This window comes from Gymnodraco acuticeps, unplaced genomic scaffold (genome assembly GCF_902827175.1).
Source record: "Gymnodraco acuticeps unplaced genomic scaffold, fGymAcu1.1, whole genome shotgun sequence".
Classification (NCBI taxonomy): Eukaryota; Metazoa; Chordata; class Actinopteri; order Perciformes; family Bathydraconidae; genus Gymnodraco; species Gymnodraco acuticeps.
Window position 1 is genome coordinate 868,162 of NW_022990206.1, and position 19,708 is coordinate 887,869.

The 19,708-nt window shown below is 41.9% G+C and overlaps 1 protein-coding gene across 3 annotated transcripts in view; it reads right to left on the bottom strand.

The window, feature by feature from the left end:
* Window positions 1-966: 966 nt before the first annotated feature.
* The window catches only part of foxp4 (forkhead box P4), a 92,521-nt gene continuing 73,779 nt past the window's right edge, over window positions 967-19,708 (bottom strand). For 2 of the 3 annotated variants that reach the window (XM_034218271.1, XM_034218270.1), the window contains exons 10-19: window positions 17,430-17,517; window positions 16,220-16,303; window positions 14,432-14,479; window positions 14,002-14,227; window positions 13,165-13,241; window positions 12,968-13,069; window positions 9,058-9,179; window positions 8,436-8,502; window positions 6,871-7,037; window positions 967-6,294 (exon numbers count right to left, since the gene is read on the bottom strand). In XM_034218271.1, coding sequence (XP_034074162.1) covers window positions 6,147-6,294; window positions 6,871-7,037; window positions 8,436-8,502; window positions 9,058-9,179; window positions 12,968-13,069; window positions 13,165-13,241; window positions 14,002-14,227; window positions 14,432-14,479; window positions 16,220-16,303; window positions 17,430-17,517 — 1,129 coding nt within the window. In that variant the 3' untranslated portion in view covers window positions 967-6,146. The remainder of the gene's footprint in view (window positions 6,295-6,870; window positions 7,038-8,435; window positions 8,503-9,057; window positions 9,180-12,967; window positions 13,070-13,164; window positions 13,242-14,001; window positions 14,228-14,431; window positions 14,480-16,219; window positions 16,304-17,429; window positions 17,518-19,708) is intronic. The other variant, XM_034218272.1, reaches the window with a different exon arrangement.

A 19,708-nucleotide genomic window follows, 5' to 3' on the forward strand; every position in this document is an offset into this window, starting at 1 on the left:
TGTAATGATTTGGTATATTAATTTAAGGATTGTGTGTTTGTGTAAGAGTGCATGTTGTTCGATTATAGTGAAATATGTCTATACATTTCTTAGGGCCTTAGCTCTTAAAATTACAAATTATCATTAAGATAGCTTGTTTTATAAAAGCACCTCAGATTTTGACAGCTGTTGTTAAAAGTGAGATGACACCATTTCTGATGAAACTCACCATAACGAGTTTTTACTATATTTGGCACATTATAAATGACATTTTTATAGATGTTGAGGTTAATCACATTTAAATGTGTGTCAGGATGTACATCTGGTGAAGCATTATTCTATAGGTTAATCATTGTATAGCTTACCTGCACAGTATGACTCAACAGGATGCTAAGAGGAAATTTGTTCGGAACATTCAGCTATCCTTCATTATTAACAGCAGTTGCCTTGATTAGTTTTCCCTAATTATAGTGGTTAGAGACTGCAAGAGTCGAGCATTTATATAATAAGTAGTCTGGCAGTGGTCACAGTGAAAATTAGAGTAGCCTCATTTAATACTTAGGTATTTCACTGCATTTTCAGTTTGTGTTGTCATAGCTTGCTGCACGACAGGATTCATTATTTTGTTAGGTATTATAACATAAATAAAGTATGTATTTACTGTGGTAGGTAGTTTCACATATATACCCTGTGATTGTAAGTAGAATAAACTCTTAAAAGGAAGCATCGTTTATTTTGCGTTATGGGATACATTATGTGAAAGCAATTATGATCATTTGATCCGAATATTCTTTTTCTTTGCAGACTGATATATGTCAAGACCTGTGTTAAGAGGTCAAACTAACATGCTATGTATAAGAGAAAAGCCAGCAAGGATTAGAGGGTAATTAAAAAAAATAAATCATTATTTAATAATATCATGATCCCTTTAACAAGTTAGGAACCAAAATCTACTTCTGGAGAAAAAACAACAAGGACGCAGCAATCGACAGTGTAATAAGTATTTTATTGCATTTTATAATGCCATTGTCAATAATTAGTACAGATTACATGCAACTAGACCTACTGTACAGTTTTTTTATTGTCTGCATGGACAGACACAAGAAGATTCAGGTTACAAATACACAGATATATGTGTGTGTTTTTTATACAGCATGAAGGAAAGGGCAGTGACTGGCATTACATGGCTGCCCGGGGGGGAGGGTCAGAGGGCTGGGCTCCACTTTCTGTCTAAAGCTGCCGCCCAGTCCCTGTCCCCACCTCTTCCTCGGGTCACACTTTCAAATAACAAGAAACGGAACAAAAACCAAAGGAAAAAGAGAGGTAAACAGGTAAACTGAAACTAAGAAACAATACAGAGTCACTGCTGAAAATGTACACACATTCCTTAGGTTTAACCAGAGGAGAGCTGAAGTGGTAGTTCCATTGGATTCTGGCTATCTACGTGATAATACCACCAGGCAATGCTCCACTTTGAGAGTCCCTTTCCCCCCTCACATGACACCTCAGAACTGTCCAATCACAAGTCAGGATTTGGGCTCCCCGTGTCCTTTGAGTCAGTCACCAGCCAATAGGATGCAGGCCGCTCCTACAACACCTCTACGTGGATGTACGAGATAACAGCTATCAGTGAAGTCCATGGAGACTTTTGGAAGTAGCTTGGTTTTTGTTTGGTTAAAGTTGTGGCATTGGTTTGGTTACAGTTTGGTTACAGTTCAGGAGTTTGGACTAAGCAAATGGTTGCCTTCAATGCCTTTGGTAGTCAGAGGGTGAGCTGCATCTCTGAGAGCCATTCCACATTTTGGTATTGAGACTACACATGAGGAGGAGTATCAAAAATGCAACAGTGTCGGGCTTTGATCTGCCTCTGGGACTGGGAGATGGGGTCTGTGACTGGTCACCACCAGCCAGGTGTGTGACTCAGTGACACCCCCATGGCGCCTGCAGATGATTGGCAGCTCTGCGGGTCAGGGTTCAGCACAGGAATGACAGGGGTCAGGGGTCAGAGGGAGGGGTCACAGGGAGCTGGGACACATATTGGCACCTGAGAGGACCAACAGCAATATCTTTCTAGAGCTCCGCGATTTTTTTTTTAAAGCAAGAGAGGGGCTACATATTCATACATCTTTTCCTCTTTCTCTTTTTCTTTTCAGAGGTTTTGGTCCTGTCTTTGAGAAAAAGTCCTTCTGAGGTATCAATACATAATGAAGTAACTTTTTAGTTTGTTTTCCATTTGTTTTGTTTTTCTTTCCTTAAAAATGCATAAATGCAGTACAGAGACAAAAAAGTATCAAAATAGACCTAGCTAAGATAAATATACAAACAGGTGTTACCTAAACCACTGATCTAACTTTTATTCTTTTAATTTTTTTTTGAGATAATACACTTAAAAAATCAGCGTCCCAGACGTTTTATGAAGAACTGAAAAAATGGAAACAAACAAAACGAAAACTAATAAACCAAGATACCTGCAGCACTTAATATGATAAATACATATACTTCAGCATTAGCAGTACAGTATAGGAATCAGAGCTGAAAGCTTTACAATAGCTAAACAGGTGCGGAAAATCAAAACAGATCAGAAAAATCAAAAGGACAAAACGGGAAAGAATGCCCTGGAGAGATAAGTCAAGCATTAATATACAAGAATACAACATGTTATGCCAAGCTGGAGAAAGAACAGAAGTGTTACATGACGACCTGTGAACAATCTACATCTTTATAAAACAGCTTTGTTTACAGGTGTACCTTAAAGCACAAGTCAGAGATCATCTATGTACTGTATGCAGCAGTTCCTCTGGGTTTGGATATTACTAGTAGTAGTGATGAGTTTCTTTAAGTGTGTGTTAGTCCTCTCAGCATCTCTGAGTGTTTTGGCGAAGCGGCTGCCGCTGTGTTGAGGGTCTTTGGATATCTGGATGGTTAGAGCCTCTGTTGCACTAACCCACAGCCCCGCTTCTAAGCCTCTGTTACTCCTGTGTGTGTTTTAACAACCATTTTCTGTTCATGAATATGCACATGTTCAGTCAGAGCACACAGTGAGAGGCTGTTCACTTAGATCAGAGCTAATCGATGCAGGAATATGGTCAGCTGATAAAAAACAGTTTCATATATCGAGCACTTCACAACACACTTAGAGACGTAGAGAGTGCTTTAGATGTGGTTTAAGGAGAGGTAGTCATTTTTTAATTCCATGGAAAGTGAAACGTCTCTATGTTTTTGGGCTCGAGCAGATGTGTTAGGGAGTCCAGATCGCCAAATAGCTTTGTTTTCTCTTGTCAGTCATACAGTAATGTCTAACAACAATTTTGGCATTTGTTATAATCATCGAGTAAGAATGGAGGAAAAAAATATTTGAGTTCGGTCTCCCATTGGCTATGTGTTGAACCGTTTTGAAAAGGAGGTAGTGTTATTTTTGGTTTTTTTATCTCGTTTCAAGATGTCTGTCTGCCACTTTGTACTTTGTTAGAAATCAGTCTCTAATGTGACAGGAAACAGTCCTGTTTGAACACAAAGTCATCAGAAAGGTTCTTTCATTAAATAAGAGAAAATCGTCTGAAGTGCAAGAGATAGTTTGACAAAAAGTAAGAAAATATGAACCCAACTTTCAATTACATGATGTCCCTTGGTTGTTTTCCTCTTACATTGGTATGTTTTTTTTTAACTTGTTCCCTCTTTATTAAATAATATATGTTTTTGGAATAACTCCTTCAAAGATGTGACTTGTGTCCAGTACACTTCCCCTTTCTGCAAATATTACATACAGATCAACAGGGTTATGTTTGTTCCCTAGATTGAAAAACTCCAAATGTTTGTTAGGACAGCACCAGAACATCCTGTTAAGCGGAAAGTGTTCAAATGCCTCACGAGTGCCTAATTTTTAGGCCTGCTCTTACAGCAGTAGGGCCAGTCGGGTTGTGTTTGGAACACAGTTTAGCCTGAGAGTGGGAGAGACAGTTTCACCTCTAAGTGCTTTTTTCTTTTATCTTTCTTTTAGTTTTTTCAGAGGAACTGTGCGAGGTTTGTTAATACTAGTTTTTGGCCTCATACCTAATGTGAGTCATTCGTAACCATTTATCATGTAAAAGCTTTGATGTCTCCGAGTCCTAGTTTGCTTCACACACTTTGGTTTTCGGAATGGTCAGCACTGTAAATTATGTAAAATGTCGACACAATATTTATATGAATACAATAATAAGAATTCAAACTCCTGGTTTGTTGTCTTTTGGCCAATTCTTTAAGAAGAAAAAAAAAGGAAACTCATAAGGGCAAAATAAACTACAGGGTTTTTGGTTTTCTACATATTTCTTTGGTTACCTGTAACAAAAATAAAATGGGAATAAGCAGATAATAGTTTAAAATAAATGTTAAATTTGGTATGGCACTGTAGAGAAAAGTAATGCTTTTTATGCTCACGGAAAACAAAAACAAAAAATCTCACGTGCTATTCCTTTAACACAAACTCACACAGTGAATTGCAGATAGCTTCTACACAGTAACTATTACAACCATAGAGCTTTGAATCGAAGCTGAGCAGAGTTGCCGCATTTGGTGTCCCACAGAAAGAATTTCCCCTTTTTTGTTTATCAATTTGGACACAGTTCCAGGCAGAACCTTTGTGGGATGAGGTATTCTCTCACTGCAGTAATAATATATATATTTTTAAAGCATTACTGATATTTCTCAACTAAATACACAACCAAAAACAAATGAAAGAGAGAGAATACAAATTTAAAAAAAAGGTTCAGCTGTTAAATAATGTCTGGATAATGGCAACTTTAAGTGCTATTTCCATATTTCTTGCCTGCTACACTTGGGACAGAAAGGGAGAGGGGCAGGAGTGGGGGTCGGGTATCACAAGTTGGGACAATACTGCGCTTTCTTTTTTTGTTGTTGCCAATACTCATTTGGAATGGTGTGAACAGCCAGAATAAATCAAACAATTTACAATACAAAAACAAAAACAGCATCCTAAGAAAAGGTACGTTGAAACAGAACGCCACCATGGAAATATTGATCCTCAAAAATAAACAATGATAATAACATCAAATAAAAAAGGAAATGACAAAAGCTACCACACTTTTTTTTCTTGTTATACTCCATAATCATGACCAGTTTTCTTTTTAAGTCACAATTTTTCTGTAGACGCTTCCTCCCTCATTTTTCTCTGTTCCCCTCCTTTCTTCTCATTCTCAAAGTGTTCCAAGCTCATCGCTCCATTCGCAGACGGAGTGGAGGAGAAGGACAGCACCAAATGGTCCTATTCCTGCAGTCTTTTTGGGGTAGTGATGGGAAGGGATTGAGGTGGGGTAAGGAACATTTCTTTTTACTCAGAAGCAAAGAGTTAAAAAGATGTTCGGTGGGGGGGGGGCAGAAGTTTAGACAGAGACCCGGGCCACAGCCTCGCCTGCTCTGCAGAAGTGTCGGAGCACTGTTGGAGGTAATCTTTGAAAGCGCTCCTCCTCCCTTCCCATCTTGAAGCCCGACAGTTTCATTTCAATAAAAAAAATAAAAAATGAAAATGCAAGTGATTGACTCAAGGAGGGGGAAAAAGGAGAGGTGTACTGCACAGCCCCTGGTGACTGCTCCAAATATATATACACATGATCCTGTGTGTGTCTATCTCTGTCAAACACACACACACACACACTCACACACATACTCGCACACCTGTGTGGCTTCTCAACTGACGTAAAAATAAAACAGCTAGCCAGGCAGCCTGGGACAACAGCGAGTGGGGGGGTTTGCAGAGTGGTCGGGCAAGGAGAAGAGTTTGTGTCCAAACCTCTGAGGGTCTCTACACAGAGGCTGACCAGGGAGGATGATGACACAATGTTTGACAAGTGATTGTGTGTGTGTGTGTGTAAGTGTTTTTTGTGTTGTGTATACGCGGTAAGTGGTGTTACACCTCTGAGCCAAGTGTTGTAAAAGAAACACATGGAGGTAAAGCAGTGTTCCACTGTCTTGTTTTAGCGCCTTACGAGTAACGGAGATCTAACCCTGTTTGGAGTTTTTCTCAATGTTGTCCTTGGTTGCTTGCATTTTCTCAAAAACAAAAAAAAACATTCTCTTTTTTCTCTCTTAAGTGTACTGTAGCTATCGTTTCCTCTTCACGCTGACAAGAGGGTTCAGGGAGTGATTTCCCTCAAGTCCAATGGGCATCTGTTCTACTCCAGCTCCTCTGTGGGAAGATCCTCCTCCAGGTCGCGCTCGTCGCTCGGCAACGGCAGGCTGTGTGTGGCGCCGGACAGGAGAGATACTGACCGGATGTCGTCCTCCAGATCGGTGGGCTCCTCCTTCACATGCACATGGTGGCTGAAGGAGCAAACGGATGTTAGCGAGGCGAGGGGGAAAGTCATAAAGGCAGATGCCAATGGCAGAATTTCTCATGCTAAATATTTTCTGTGACATTTTAATCTAGTTTAAATTAAATAAAATGTATTTTTCTAGAATGTTATCCAGGTAGCCTTGAGGTTATTGTTGTTGCATTGAATGCAGTCAATTTATAGTACAATTGAGGTAACCAAAGCACAAAAAAGATACACAATATCAACAGCTATGTTTTTTGTTGGTGTATGTATAAAATAGTTCGTACAGTTATGTAAAATTTGCTCACATTAAATTAAATGATTTCCTTTTTTTAAGCCATCTTCTATCTATTTTTGTGTTGTTTATTTTGCAGGCACAATGCAAAATACATTTACCGTAACAAATATATCTAAAGATAATTTTCATCATAGGGAACAAGTGTGAAAAACAATAGTTGTTATCAGTTTAGCCCTTATATCTATATTATATGAATAAAATATTGATAGACAACCTTGATTGCTGATAAACATGTCACTATACAGTGGCTCTATGTGCGTGCGTGTGTCTGAGGTCCATGTGTACCTGTACTGGTGAGGGCTGAGCGTGGGGCTGCAGCTGCCGTTGCTGTTGACCTGCTCCACAGTGGAGCTGACATCATCGTGGCCCACATGCAGCATGTTGAGGCTGGCCGCAGAGGGGGACATCATGGAGGGGCTCAGCAGGGACAGACTGCCCTCTGCCAGAGCCGCCTGATCAAAAACATCAAAATAAAGTTTTTTCTTTAAAAAAGATTCATCAAATCAGAAGAAACTTAATGACAATGACAAAAGGGGTATGTGATATAATGAAAGGGTGTCTGGAAATTATATGTCCACCACAACCAGTAAAACGCCTAGCTTTACTTGACTTTAGGGCTGATTTTAATTATCAATTAATCTGCCATCTTTTTAAAATAGATTATTCAATTAAATCTGAGAATCTTTTTTGTAAATGTTTAGGTATGGTTTAGTGAGTTCAAAACAAATGATATACCGTTTGTTATAATATAAACAGAGAAAAGCATACATATTTAACTGAGGCATTTTCTGCATTAAAAATTACTTTAAACTGAATTGATTGTTAAAATAGTTGCTGGCTATTTTTCTGTCAATCAACTAATCATTGTACATTTTAACTGTAGCCTACTACTCAAAATGTGTTGACACTAAAATAGGTGTGAATAATAATATAATAAATGGTCAGATCTTCAATAATGGATGGATAGTCTTTTCTTTGTGTCGTATGAGAGATCTTCCACATGGAGCACATTCAGATCCACTAACTTGCTAGTGAACTTGACAAACCACTAGGGGGCACTTATATACAATGCATTCCCCCACCATGGCTTGTCCCTGTCATAAGTGTGTGTGTGTGTGTGTGTGTGTGTGTGTGTGTGTGTGTGTGTGTGTGTGTGTGTGTGTGTGTGTGTGTGTGTGTGTGTGTGTGTGTGTGTGTGTGTGTGTGTGTGTGTGTGTGTGTGTGTGTGTGTGGTCATGTGAAAGTTTCAAAAGGAACGTTGAGCGGGACTGATCCACCACCTCAACTTAAACGCACACGGCGGAACATCAATGTCTGCAGAGGAGAAAACAACTGAGCCAACAGGGCGGCTTGTGTCACTGCTCCACATCCAGCTGTGTGTGGGGGGGAGACAGGTTGGACACTAGCTGAAAGACTCACCACACCTCCCCCTCACACAGGAAGTGGGGGAAAAAGACAAAAGGAGGGGAAGTCTCACTGGCTCAGAGATGGATTTTCTGGGACAGGCGATAATTTTATGCGGTAACCTTAATTGACAACTACTTGACGCTATAAATCATCTCAGAGGCAAAATTGCATGTGTGTGTGTCTGCGTAGGAGTGAAGAGATGTGCCTAGTGTGTGTACGTGCAGAGGTAGGGGTGGCGCATGTGTGAGAAAGTGAGGTGGGAGGTGAGAGTGTGTGTCGGTGTGGGAGGAGGCGGAGGGAGGTGGTGTGAACGTCGTTAGGGAATCTGCTAATTATAAGAGGGAATTGATATTAGTGCCCTTGATTGCGATTGGCTGCTATGTATGTGTGTGTGTGAGAGTGAGAGGAAAGAGAGACATGGGGGAGGAGAGGGCATTCTTTACCTGGTAGCTGGCGTTTAGGGATCCAAAGCCGAGGCCTGAAATCATGTTTTTCACCAGAGTGGGACTTCTGCACACAAACGAAGAGGGGGAGAGGGAGTGAGAATCACAGATTGAGCGCACATGTGAAAAGATGTCACCTCAGCCAAAGCACTCTGAGAGATCTCTCAAATATGTTTGTTACAAGTAGAAACATACACAGACTGTAAACAGATGCTAAAACACACACACATATGAAAGTGTCTAATATCTGGCAAGCAGGTGTGTTTGTGTGTATGTGTGTGTGTGTAATTATCCCTGGTTTCTCTGGTGGTTGGAGAGAACATCTGTTTACATACGCTAACAAGGTTTTTTTCTCTCCTGCATCTCACACAGCTGCTTACTAATGGTGTCGACAAACAGAGAAAAACACACACACATACAGCACACACACATACAGCACAGTGCGATCAACCAGCAGCTCTTTTTCCTTCTTTTTTTAACAGGAAAGCTGACCTCCTGGTAATAATAGAGGGTCCATTTAGGCAATCATAGTGCCAGCACCCATAAGCTCGCACTCACATCAACCTCAACTGTGCACCAAGAAAACAAATGTGTGTGTGTGTGTGTGTGTGTGTGTGCTTACCCGGTCATCTTTGGTGGTCTCCTCTTTTGGTATTCAACTTCATCCACAGTCCACACAGCCCCCTTCACGTTCTCAACGCGAACAAAACATTTGTGCAGACTCAGGTTGTGGCGCACAGCATTCTGGGAAAAGGGAGAGAGAGAAAAGAGGAAGAAATTTAACATCACTGAAGACAAGTTTACAATTGCTTAGCGAAGGTATTTTATTTTCATTCATAGTGTAATATTTAATAAGATTTGTCATATTTTATTAAACATTTTTGTGACCTCTTCTTTTTTTCCCTTTTCAAAGGGAATGAAAACTTTGGCTTGTGGTGGAGAAAAAACACCAGCATGCAAGGAATGCATTAAATAATCATAACGACATATTCCGTTTTATCTGTTAAGTGACTAATATTCTCTGATGTCTCTTGTCTCTCTTAAATACTTTAAACTTGACTGCATACATTTCAATGATATTCCATGACTTCTATAAATAAATATGTCCTTGAGGAGAAACTCAACCAGCAGAAATGTTTTTTTTTGTATTTCCTCTCTCTTGGCTGGAGGTAAAACGATTCACTCAGGGTGTGTTCAGTACAAACAATGTTTTCCAGCTCGGTGTTCAGTTACCTGTTAAGTATTGTGACCTGAGGATGCTTTTTATCCACACACACCGTAGCTCTATGTACAGTGTCAATACAGGGTAGCAGTTCTCTAGGAGCGTCATTTTATCTCAGAATTGCTCTAATCAGTCACCATCGGCACACACACAGAAACACACACACACACACACATCCAGAGGCACTCAGACAGGCACGCAGGCAGGCACACCGCTATCTTCGTCTCACCCCCCCAGGGACAGGCCTCCCTTTTCATCTGCTATTTGTAGTTTGTTCATGCCCAATTTCATTACCAATTTTAATTCGTCTATAATTAAATCCTGCATATTCTCTCTGACACGTTGTTCTAAACCGAGAGGGAGGGACAGGCCAGGCATGCATCACTCCTTGCCATAATCACACACACACACACACACACACACACACACACACACACACACACACACACACACACACACACACACACACACACACACACACACACACATACACACACACACACACACACACACACACACACACACACACACACACACCACACACGTAATTACACAAGCCATAATCAGCGGAGGAACCCTTTCTCCCCCGCATCCCCTCAACCCCCGAGCCGTGATGCTAAGTTTTGTAAATGAGTCTGACCCCAATCTGCGCCCACCACCCTGACAGTGCAAACACACACACACAGATACACACACAGATACACACGCCAGACACTAGTGCTATTGCAGTGCTATTTGCATTCGTCTCCGTGATGAAAGCCTAATTCTCCCAGTTAAAACATTAGCAGTCATTTACAGTGGGTCACAGCACATGTGCCACTCATCTCCTCTCCCTCCGGCTGAAAGAGGGGAGGGGGGGGGGGGGGGGAGCTGGAGGCCAAATTTTAGGAAGGAAGACGATTGTGTAGAACAAAAAAATAAATGGAAAAATTAGACTACATTTATATCAGGTTTCTTCAAATTCAAAATGTTTGAATATTTGATCAGTCTGGTTGTGTTTCTGCTGAGGCCTCACTGTGACACTTTACTTCCCTATGATCCTAAATAGGAATTTAAGTGAGAAGGCACAATGATAAATACAATTATTAATAAATAAGCAACTTATATGTGATGACTTTGAGACCATGTTAGTGTTAAACGGTGGTGGACAAAGTGTTGAAGCACTGGAAATACTATGAATTACATGTATATATTATAAGACAAATGTTCTCAGCATCTCAAAATGCATAAATAGCCCCCCTGTGAGCGTTACTATCATACCCCCCCCGCCCCACCCCCCACAGACACAAAAAATCCAGCACCAGTCACTTTTACGCTGCTATGGACAATTTTGCACTCCCATTTGAACTATGTACATCATCTTTTTTATATATATCCTGCTTACTTGAAGTAAACGGTTATTTTGTGTTTTTTTTGTAAATTATTCAATGTTCTTGCATTTTAATGTGTGAGTTTTTTATACCTCGGGACTGTGGGAAACAGTATTTCGATCTTTCTGTGTGTACAAAGATATTTTGAGATTGACAATAAAGTTGACTTACATGACAATTATTACTGATGAATGTGTGATCAGCATATAACATCATTTTCAATAACCTGCGAAGTACGTATGTATTAATTTAAATGGTAAAAATAACTGTAATGTAATAAAAGTTAAACCATTTTGTGTGTAGTAAAAATATAATGTAGCATGAAAAGGTACACATTGTTTCTTCAGTACAATACTCGATAATAATGTGATTTGTACTAGAAACAACGTTTTTTTTTCTGGTAAGTTAAACAGAAAATAAAACCTCTTCTTCAAGGAATCCTACCCATCATGCATCACCTTGAAATAGCACTCAACATTCACCTCTCCTCCTCTCACATTCACCCTTTATTTTTCTCTCTTTCTCTCTCTTGTCTCGTCCTCATTTTCTGTCCGTTTTGTTCCTAGGATCAATGACTTCCGTTCCCTGACACCGCTGCTCTCCTCATGAAATATAACGGCTTATTAAAGGACATACATCTCTACGGCCCTATTTGACTCGCTGAGCTGCTATATAAATACATAAGGCCATGCCGAGCTATATTTAAAGGTCTGCGAGGCCAACGGCACAGGAAGCAGACACCAGACATTAATAGTTAAAATTCATAAAAGTCAGATGAGGAGGTAAAGATATTCCTGGCTGCCCTATCTCTTAACCCTCTCCGCACCCCTCCCTCCATCATCATCATCTCATCCCTCCCTCCTTAGTTTAGGGCCATTAAAAGGAGGATGGGGTCTCTCCTCACCCTCCTCTCACTGCCTCTCACTCCTTTGCTCATTCTCTCGCTTTACCTCTCTGGAGGAACTGACACTCAAATTAGTGTGAGCTTTGGGTAGAAATGGGTCAGCACCTACAATGGTGGGATCAGGCCAGGTGTGTGATGGGGATGAGGAGAGTGAGAGGGAGAATTCAATGTGTGTGATCATGAGCAGTGTGTGTGTGTGTCAGCTTTTTATGTGCATCTCTGTAATGAGGCTGTATAACAGCTAGATTGTGGCTCTACCGGGCTAAGTGGGGCCGACTCCATGTGCCGTGTTGGAGGTGAGAGAATTGTTTAGGGCCGAGATGGAGGGAGACGGAGAAAGTGGAAAAGGGAGAGTGAGGGAAGGGAGAGATAATGAGTGCAGCAGTAGGAAAGTGTCTCATAAAGGAATGAAAGAGCCAATAACTGTCAAATCAGTCAAATCTTTAGGAGCTGAGCAAAGTCAGCTTTAAAAACCTTTGTGCTTTTTTACCTGTGTGTGTGTGTGTGTGTGTGTGTGTGTGTGTGTGTGTGTGTGTGTGTGTGTGTGTGTGTGTGTCATTGTATCTTCCTGAGTGTAAGGGCTACATTTAACCCTAAAAAATGAATAAATGTTCTGCAAAGTCAAGTCATATTGGCCAATCCAAATGTTTCTAACATTGCAAGATCTGCCTTCAGTTTTTGTTTCTCTCATTGTGGTCTCAGCTGGCATCTGCTTGGGTTAGGGGCTTCATCAGTAGGCCCAGACCACAGTTGCTCTGCAGTCAATTAGAGCAGCTTACATCCAGCCAGAATTGTATACCACATTATAGTTTGAGTCAAAATATTGCTCTTTGATTGAATCAGCTTCCAACCATTCAGAGCCGCGGTCCAACTTTCATTTTCTAAATATGGAGCTGTTCTTTTTCTACATCATTTAAACAACTCCAAACCCCATTTGCTAAATGGTCTGGTTTCTATTTGTTGAGTTAACGTTTAGTTTTGAGAGTTCTGAGAAAGACAAAGCACAACTGAGAGTGTGTATAGCAAGAGCTTTTACCTTCCATGTGGCTGTGTTTCTCCTGAAATAGGCAAACTTCCGTGTAAACCAGTTGTAGATCTCATTGAGAGTCAACTGTCTGTCTGGGGACTCCAGTATGGCCTGAGGACGGAGAGAGGAGACACAAGCAGATTTAGAGAGGGGAAAATACTGATGGCAAGAAGATATAGTGAAACTGGATCATTGGAGGGACTTACATGGCGTATAAGAGAGGCGTAAGTAAAAGGAGGCCTGACATCAGCGTTCTTGTAGAACTCACAGTTCTGAGCCAGCTCTGAAAAAAAAGAGGTATGATCATTATAATTCAGCTGGTGTTTGTAATGCAATACATGTAAAACAATAAGCAGATTCTCAGTGGGATTTTATATCAATAAGTCCATAAAATAAAAAGGTATGAAAAAAGTAAAACTGTATCTAAAATAAAGAATATCCGCTTGTATCTAAATGTTTGATATTATTATGTATTCAAGGATCAAGCAGATTGTTATGGGTGAGAACTGTGGTGAGCACAGCTTTCTAAAGATACATAATTACATTACATTACATGTTACTTGTTAGTCGCTTTTATCCAAAGCGACTTACATACTCAATACTGTGGACAATCCCCACAGGAGCAATTGGGGGTGAAGTGTCTTGCCCAGGGACACAACGACATGCTGAATGCAGTGGGGTTTGAACCTGTGATCCCTTGACCCGAACACCAACACTCTATCCACTGCGCAACACGCCTCCAACATAATATTACATATTCTTTAGAAGCCAATCATTTATTTAAGCTTTGCAAACTTGACTTCATTCTTAAACAAATATTAAAAAATAACAAAAAAAACTAAAAGATGGCATCAATTATATAATTCTTTGAGCGATAAATTAAAGTAAAACATATGAAGTTGCTCTTCCAGGGAACTTTTTGAAGAAAAAAAGTAACTAAAGCAGTGTGTCAAAAAACAGACCCAAATCTAAGTCCATTGTGAGACAAAATCATTTGATCTGCCTAATACTAAAAAGGCAGGTACTGAGTGAGTGTATGTTACCTGAGGCGATGGGGGTGCAGTACTTGTCGGAGTTGCGCCTGCGTATGGGCCCGACCCCGTGCGAGTGGGAGTGGGAGTGTGAGTGCAGGCTGGAGGAGCTGATGACTGAGGGGCCCTGGCGCATTGGGGTGATTGGGGCGGCAGCTGAGGTGGGGGGGTGACCAAGACCCTCTGGGTACATATCGCTGTCCCGCTTTAACAGAGAGCCACCGGAAGCCAGGTTCAGCTAGAGAGAGACACAGAAACGCAGACATTAGGGTTCAGGTCTCATCGTTTTCTACCTATCAAATCCACTAAAAAATTGTAAATTCTGCCCTTCTTTAAAACACAACACACACAAAAATGTATTATTTCCTAGCCTCATCCTAACCTCAATGTTTTAGTGAATGCAATGGATTTGATATCTGATTGATGCTTTTCTTATATTTACGTTAAGGTTCCACAATCTGCTGGGCTGCTGTTTACAGAGAAGCGCCATCTACACAGGACAGAGTCAGGTGATATCAATGTATTAGACAGAGCTTGTGTATCATGTACATACAAAACAAATTGTGCTTCTTAATGGTTTTGCCTCCTAGGTATGTAAGAATATTAATACAACTGAAGTTGTAATTTAATTATTTAACCTATAAGTTGATATATCCAGGAAGTTAAGTTCAATAACCTATACAAAATGTAAGGTCCAAACACTCCTCTTGTTTGTGTCGCTACTTTACCAAATGCATTCTTGCGAAGAGCCACACACACCATTCACATGTACTTTATTTATACACACAGCACTGGTTGCAATTAACCCTGCGTTTACAAATACAAAACCACACGACAGCGTGTTTGTAAGAAGGGAACACACACATGCACTCTGTGGTGGCAAAGTCTTCACGGACCAATACGGCCCAATTAGGCAGAGCCTTGCGCACACACCCATGCGCACGCACACACCCATGCGCACGCGCGCACGCGCGCACGCACGCACGCACGCACGCACGCACGCACGCACGCACGCACGCACGCACACACACACACACACACACACACACACACACACACACACACACACACACACACACACACACACACACACACACACACACACACACACACACACACAGAACCAGTACTGCCAGTCTCTCTGGGACAGGCGTTGCAGGGCTCCTAGTTTAGGACTAATTAAAACCCCTGTTTGTGATTGTGTGAGTGTGTGTGTGTTGTCCATATGTAAAATGTGTGAATCGCCCTCTCTTTACTCTGCCCCCTCTCTGTACCATTTAAGTAGACTGGAGGGGGCGGGGCTGTTTAACAGGTACTTCATTAACGCTGCAACCCTGCCACATCACCACGGCAACAGTCGAACCCTGTTAATTGAGGCCAAGCTTTGTTTCCATTCCTGACGCTCCTCCCCTGCCCCTCCTCCTCCAATCCCTGACCCCGAGGCTCGTCTCCGGTGGTGACAGAACACGCCTCTTCCTGATTTCCCATTAGATGTTAATAGCAGCTGATCCCCCAGCGATCAACGCATCATTCACACACACAAACACACACTCAGACACACACGCATATTGCCACTCGGCTGCACCCATTTACATCCCCTCAAATTAAGACACTCTACCTCTAATTGACAATTAATTTCAACATCTTCATATTTTAATAAGACTCCTCGTCAATCTGAATAATGAAATATTCATTAGATATCTAATAACAACCTCACCAACCAGTGTGGACGCACACAGACACATGCACTCACATCACATTTCTATCCCTTCTGTGGACACACATTGAAAATACTATGAGAGACTGCTTTGGCTGTTCTCTCTCTCTTACAAGCTAGCAAATAAAACATCTCAAATGTTGAATCGAATGCAGAACTGAAGTTTGACTTGGAGACAGTTTGAATATTTTTGCGGAATTCAATGTACATTATCATGACAGTTTTTGAGATAGAGATGAAGAGGGAGACACAATGAAACAAAAAGACAGAGAGTACAATGAAAAAGGAAAAGACAGAGTTGTCCCTAGGATTTTAAAATGACATATTAACCATCACTGGTCAATAGGGGGCGTAGATACCAAGCTAGACAGCAAGAGATCCCAAGAAGGTTTAGGGATGAATAAACTGTTCGATTAAAAGGAGTTGTAGGTGAATAGGAGGTAAAGATGTGGGTTACGAGGGTAGAATATGAAGTCATGTTATTTTGGGTTTGGGTAAGAAGTGTGTACTCACAGGTTGGTTAAAAGGCTTTGGCTCTGAGGGGCGCATGTGCAGGTGGGTCATCATGGCCTGAAGTCGCTCACTTTCTTTTGACAGCTGTAAAACAAACAAGGGTGGTTACCGCTATGAAAAACACTTTATTTCACTCCATAATGCTTAGATTGATATCTCGCGGTATTGACACAGAATTACAATTGCAATTACACCTCAGGCAGAGAGACGATTATGAAAGTCATCCGCCTCGACACCCGGAGCTCTCTCCCACACTTACACTAGCCTGCAGACACACTCATCCCTGTTTGACATTGTGAACTGCCTTTTAATGGGTGCTGCTACAGCCTGTGGAAACGCGGCATCCTGTGTCTGTGTTTGTGCGAGAGTACAAGTATACACACATGTAGCCTCCAGAAACAACGGATCTACACTAAGACAGATAGCACCATTAACATACTCACACACTGCAGAGATGTGTAAATATGAAACATTTAAACACAGTGCCTGGGCTGCTGTGTGTGTGCTGTTGGAGGGTAGAGTGGAGGGCCTCTGAGGGATGAAGTGACTTGTCAGAGAGAGAGAGACGGACGTCCTGATGTGATGTGACACCAACTGCCTCTCTGTCACTTTGTGTTCCCTGGTGGTGGCTTCAGGCGCTCAGCTAAACGCTGTTTACCACCACCACCAAACACAATGCTCACCCTAATGCTGGACAGCGCACACACATATTACGCAGTGATGTGAACAGGGTATTCTGAAGTGCTTTAGAAACTATGTCAAGATGTGTGTGTGTGTGTGTGAAGAGGCGGCCATTGTGTTTTCACTTTTCTTACGTACTATGTGAGAACAGAATATCACTTCTTGTCCAGTGTTGGTGTTTTGCTTTTGCCGGAGCATTCAGATGTTTCAAGAGTATGCGTGCATGAACCACTTTGAGAACAAGAGAGGCCGTGCCGTCTTCCGCTTTCTGGCTCATCTCTCTCTCTTTTCTCTTCTCTCTCTCCCTCCTCCTCTCAGCCTCGCTCTATCTTTCTGGTGACCAGAGCAGCTTTATAATTGGAGCAGCAATGGCAGCTTCTCTGCCGACTGCTCCTTTTAAATTACAAGCTCCACTGCTCTCCATAAACTCTGCCCTGCTTCAAACAAGTTACTGCCATTGACTGGCTGGAACAGTCTTCGAGACTTAGTTTATAAGTGGATGAAATGTGGTTGTCTGTATGTGACTCACCTGTATTTCCAGTTGCTGGACCACCTGCATCTGGACTCGGCACTGAGCAGTGCTGCGGTCATCGAGGGCGTGCTCATTGTTCAAGTGCCTGGAGGTGAGGGGAAATGCAAGAGGGTAAATTGATATCCACGAAAACATCACTCAAAGTTCCAAAGTTTGATTAAATGAACAGCATCCTTGCATGTCTCGGATAATGAAGTAACACAACCCCACTCTTGCACTTTTATTTAAACTGCGTTATGAGCTGTTTCAGAGCTGTAAAAATAAATCATAATCTTGGAGGTTTATTTTGTCTAGTGAAGAACGCAGCAGCTGTGTTTTGTGTGTGTATACTTCATTGGTGCTCAGCGAGCCGTGATCCAAGACAACCACCTGGATATGAGCTCATGTGTTATCGCACAAAGCCTTATCTTAAGACTCTCTGTTAGCTAAACTCCACTCCACATATTAACACTGCTGCGCATGTGTGTGCGTGTGCATGGACGTGTGTGTATGTGTGAATGGTGGCGCTGTTTGTTTCCTCCAATGTGGGAGCACCCGGGACCTTCTGATCTTTCCCAGCCCACCCCTCCCTGTCTCTCTTCCTCCATCCCTTTCTCTCTGCTCTGTCATCACCAAGGTTATTCACAGGTTGCTGCTGCATGCACGGTGTGTGTGTGTGTGTAGTTGTGTGTGTGTGTATCAGAGTGAGTTTCGCTATATCCTGTGGTGTTAAGTTACAATCCGAGTAATCTTCACAAAGCCACTTTCCTGACTTGTTTATTGTGAAATGTACAAGAAGAAATGTGTGTGTAGAGTGTGTGACTACTGAGTGTGTGTGTGTGTCTTTAAGAAAGCAAAAAAAGTTAGGCAATATCAGACGAAGACTAGAAATGAAACAAAAACAATGATGTCATGGCATGGCTAATCCAGTCAGATAGACAGCTCAACAAGTGCACGATAATAATAACAAAAACATGATCTCACCCCTGACTCTCTATTTCACTCTGTGCTAAGCTCTCTCTCCCAATGCCTTGTACTTCTGTCCACTCTCCCCTTCCCACTCGTCTTCCCCCGCAACTCCCTAAATGCCTATGATTCACACTCATTCCAACTAAAATCTGCCCCTAAAACCCTCCCCTCTCTCTATAGCCGGGCCATAAACAGTAGCAGTTTTTTTTTCCGATGTGTCCTGACAATGAGGCTCTGTTTACTCCTCTGAGTGTTGGCAGACAAGGCTTTAACCCACATTACACCCAGCTCTACCGACCACAGCCAGAGTATTATGCCAGAGGACGGGGAGGGAGGGGAGGTGGGACCAGAGAAGAGAGGCCTGAAGTAGTGGAGTATCTCCCGCCTCTGTTCTTCTGCTCTACCCTTTTTCCCTCCTGGGGCGATGACTAAGGCTGGCTGGAAGGGAGCGCACTGTCGGACTGACGGCATTATCTGTCACTGCCTCTTTTTTTTCTTCATCTCCCTCTTTCTCTTACACACACACACACACACACACACACACACACACACACACACACACACACACACACACACACACACACACACACACACACACACACACACTCTTTCTCCCTCCATCTGCCCCGGGGCTACGTGAAATAAGACACCAAACAACAGCTTTCCTCTTCAAACTTTCCCAGCCTGCCTGCTCACTTTGATCTGACTGTCCGATGCCATCACAATCACTACGCACGCTTCTGTGATAATGTGTGTGTATGAGTACGTATTTCATCACCCCTGCTTATTAATATCTCCGTTGCTCAAATAGTTACGAGTTCCACACCGATAATGAGAGTGTGAGTTTGTTTAGGGCTTCATTAAAGGCTTTGTGAAACCTTCATTAGCAACAGTAGTGCCACGGGGAAGTCCGCTGTACAGTGTGTGACAGAGGAGGAGGCAGCAGAATGTCAAGGCCAGAGACTCAACATCCCCCAGTGACTCCAAACTAACATGAAGGTGGCAGAGGGAATAAGTGAAAGGGAAGTGTGTTTGATGTATTTACTTTTGTTGTGGTAACAAAAAGATGTGCGTGTGGATGAGCTAATTAAGAGTAATTTCTCTATTAAGCAGTGAAACAATGTGTTTGACCTTTCAAATAAAAAGCTTACAAAACATACAAAGACAATAACACAAACAACAACTAAATGAGGGAAATACTTGGTGACAAATATTAACAAAGGAACAAAAGGCAAGAGGAATAGTGTTGTAGGAGGATGATGAATAAATCCTAGACAGATGTTGTGACTGTGTGTGTACCTGTGTATGTACATGAATGTGCCTCAGAG